This window comes from Salvelinus sp. IW2-2015, linkage group LG2 (genome assembly GCF_002910315.2).
Source record: "Salvelinus sp. IW2-2015 linkage group LG2, ASM291031v2, whole genome shotgun sequence".
Lineage (NCBI taxonomy): Eukaryota > Metazoa > Chordata > Actinopteri > Salmoniformes > Salmonidae > Salvelinus > Salvelinus sp. IW2-2015.
The window spans coordinates 9,162,479-9,165,894 of record NC_036839.1 but is presented as its reverse complement, the minus strand read 5'-3'; the positions used below and the strand labels follow the sequence as shown (position 1 = coordinate 9,165,894).

Sequence of the window (3,416 nt, the reverse complement as noted above, 5' to 3'; positions counted from 1 at the left end):
TCACAAATTACCTCTAATTCTCCATCCAAATGGCCCTCCCATGAGGCTGATCAGAGCACAAGGGAAAGCCATGATAGAGATCAAGAGTCATACCACCCTTTTACATTCGTTTTCCATACTATATTAGYCAAATTGAAGAAAAACCATCAAACAATTTCTTACATGTTGTATCCCAGGTTCCCAGTACATTCCCTTATCAAAAGAATTCACGTGTTTTAAAACTCAYAAAATAAAACTTCTCATATTTCACATGTGTGTACCCCTTTTAGARATCGTTTCTCTAGGAAAATGGAAACATCCWCAAACCCAAAGGCTAAAAACAAACATATCCAGGCCTTTGCAATTTTGGTAGAAACATGCCTCTGTCTCACTCGCTCCCTTCAAGATAACAGCCCCGGGAAACATTTCCAAAGAAAAACAATGAAGCATTCCTTTTCCCAGAAAAACCACTTTGTCAGACTACCCGGACTCAGAAATCCAACCGTTGACTACAAACAAAACCTAATAATCATTCCTTTTAAATTATTCTCCTCACTGGTCATATGTGAAACCCATTCGCAGACAGTCTCCCAAAATTCTTAATAGGAATATCCTTTCATTAGATACCCACAACTGTGATTAACGTGCACTGTCCCTTTAAAATAATATTAACTAACCTGCAATCCCCTTTACCGACCGGACATGGTTCCACGTAATGGAAACAGATTATAATGTTTAGAATACGTTAACTTCCTCTTCAAATCCACTGGTGTTACCTAAACAATCAAACCAAAAAGTTCTCTCTCTTCCTTTCCTCTCTTGACTTTTTTTTACTCGGTCACAATGTTTACAGGGAGCCTTACACTCCCGGGCGACATGTCCTGTCTCATCGCAATTGAAACCTTTTCTATCCTTCTTGGTTAYACACTCTCGGTTATTATGTCCTGTTTTGTTACAATATTTACACGGTGCCTCACAATCCCTGGCAAAGTGCCCGCTCTGGCTACAATTATAACATTTCTCATTATTTCTATCTGTCCCCTTTCCTCCCTTGCTGGAAGGTTTCTGTTTACAATCGCGGTGATTATGGCCCTTTTTATCTACAAGGTTCATTACATTCTCTAGCGAAATGTCCGTCTTTATTACAATTGAAACATTTTCTCTCTCCCTTTCTCCCTCCCTCTGACTTTCCCTTTCTGTCTGCCCTAGTCCTGTTCTCACTGTCTTATCTCTAGTGGCTCTGTCTTCTAGCACTGCCATTAGGAACTCATCTTTCCTGGGCTTATGTCTATTCTTCTCTCCTACATCAGAGGTTTTTCTGAATAGTCCTGATCGGTTCTGATTCGGTAAATGTGTCTGATATTTCCCCCTCCACGCTTGGTCTACTAAAGAAGGATATAGTTTTTGACTCCCACCCCCGCCCAATTGGCTATCTTTTTCGGCTGCTGACCATCGTTATGTTTGGAGGAAAAAYGGGGAGGCTTGCAAACCAAAGAACACCATCCCAACCGTGAAGCACGGGGGTGGCAGCATCATGTTGTGGGGGTGCTTTGCGGCAGGAGGGATTGGTGCATTTCACAAAATAGATGGCATCATGAGGGAGGAAAATCATGTGGATATATTGAAGCAACATCTCAAGACATCAGTCAGGAAGTTAAAGCTTGGTCGCAAATGGGTCTTCCAAATGGACAATGACCCCAAGCATACTTCCAAAGTTGTGGCAAAATAGCGTAAGGACAACAAAGTCAAGGTATTGGAGTGGCCATCACAAAGCCCTGACCTCAATCCTATAGAAAAATTGTGGGCAGAACTGAAAAAGCGTGTGCGAGCAAGGAGGCCTCCAAACCTGACTCAGTTACACTAGCTCTGTCAGGAGGAATGGACCAAAATTCACCCAACTTATTATGGGAAGCTTGTGGAAGGCTACCTGAAACATTTGGCCCAAGTTAAACAATTTAAAGGCAATGCTACCAAATACTAATTGAGTGTATGTAAACTTCTGATCCACTGGGAATGTGACAAAAGAAATAAAAGCTGAAATAAATCACTCTACTATTATTCTGACATTTGACATTCATAAAATGAAGTGGTGATCCTACCTGACCTAAGACAGGGAATATTTACTAGGATTAAATGTCAGGAATTGTGATGAATGTATTTGGCTAAGGTGTATGTAAACTTCCGACTTCAACTGTATATGTCTATGCTTACGACAGGTGGATTTTACATCTTGTGGGGGACTTTTCAGTATTCTTGCCATCGTAGTCTTGGTTACTGGGATCATCACAGCCATCGTACTATCCTTTAAATATGTAAGTGCCTCAGTTTGGTCAAAAGTTGAAGTGCATTAATAGTAATATGCATGCATCTTTCACATTTTAATGCACTTTGATTGTCTCTATTTGCACGAATCTGAGAAATGAAGGCCTATACATACAAAATGTCCTGTGTTTTCTTTCACTCACAGGTCCCATGGCTTCATATGCTCTATGCTGCAATTGGAGCTGTCGTTTACACCCTGGTGAGTTKGTTTTTTCTTGAAAAGCCTCAGTATATCAAAGGGAATAGAATGGTGACTTTCTTKATTTCTCTTGAACCAACCTGTATGTATGAAATTAACCATTTTTATTTTGTAGTTTTTAGCATACAACACCCAGCTTCTCATCGGAAACCGCAAGCTTTCCATCAGCCCAGAGGAGTATGTTTTTGGAGCACTTTCACTTTATGTTGATATTGTCCAGATCTTCATTTTCCTCCTGCAACTAGTTGGGGCTTCCACAGATTAAAGGCAGGAGGATGACATACAACCTAGTGTGGATAGATCCTTCTTATATTGTATTTTTTCACCTCAAACTGTTGCTGCTCATACAGGACTGTAAATTATACTTATTTTTTTGTCTTTTAAAGCCATTAACATAACCCTATGAGAGTGCTGCAAACTTTCAATTAAGATTATATATTTATAGTATATTTACTTATTATTCCCAGAATGGATGTTGGTTATGTGATGATTTGGTAAGTTATGAATGCAATATGCATACATGATTGTCTGAATCGCATTTGATTTGACCTACATATGTTTAAAATACATTTCGTTGCCTTTTTCCTTAAACTGTAAGAATGGAAAACATAATTAATGCATTGTCAAAATGGCTCAATAAACTGTCTTTGTATGCATCCATTGGTGGTGTTGTAGTTAAACAAGGCCAGAGGGGGTGTGGTATATGGCCTATACCACGGCTAAGGGCTGTTAGRGTGACGCAACGCAGAGTGCCTGGACAGAGCCCTTAGCCGTGGTGGCCATATATCATAAACCACCAAGGTGCCTTATTTCTATTATAAACTTGTTACCGACGTAATTAGAGCAGTAAAAATATGTTTTAGCATACACGTCTGTCAGCCAATCAGGGCTCGACCCACCCAGTTTATAAAACAAA

At 39.9% G+C, this 3,416-nt stretch overlaps 1 protein-coding gene across 1 annotated transcript in view; it reads left to right on the top strand.

Moving 5' to 3' along the window:
* The window catches only part of LOC111974014 (protein lifeguard 3), a 14,117-nt gene extending 10,961 nt beyond the window's left edge, over positions 1-3,156 (top strand). Inside the window, exons 10-12 of the mRNA XM_024001518.2 lie at positions 2,196-2,291; positions 2,447-2,500; positions 2,616-3,156. Coding sequence (XP_023857286.1) covers positions 2,196-2,291; positions 2,447-2,500; positions 2,616-2,765 — 300 coding nt within the window. The 3' untranslated portion in view covers positions 2,766-3,156. The remainder of the gene's footprint in view (positions 1-2,195; positions 2,292-2,446; positions 2,501-2,615) is intronic.
* Positions 3,157-3,416: the final 260 nt, after the last annotated feature.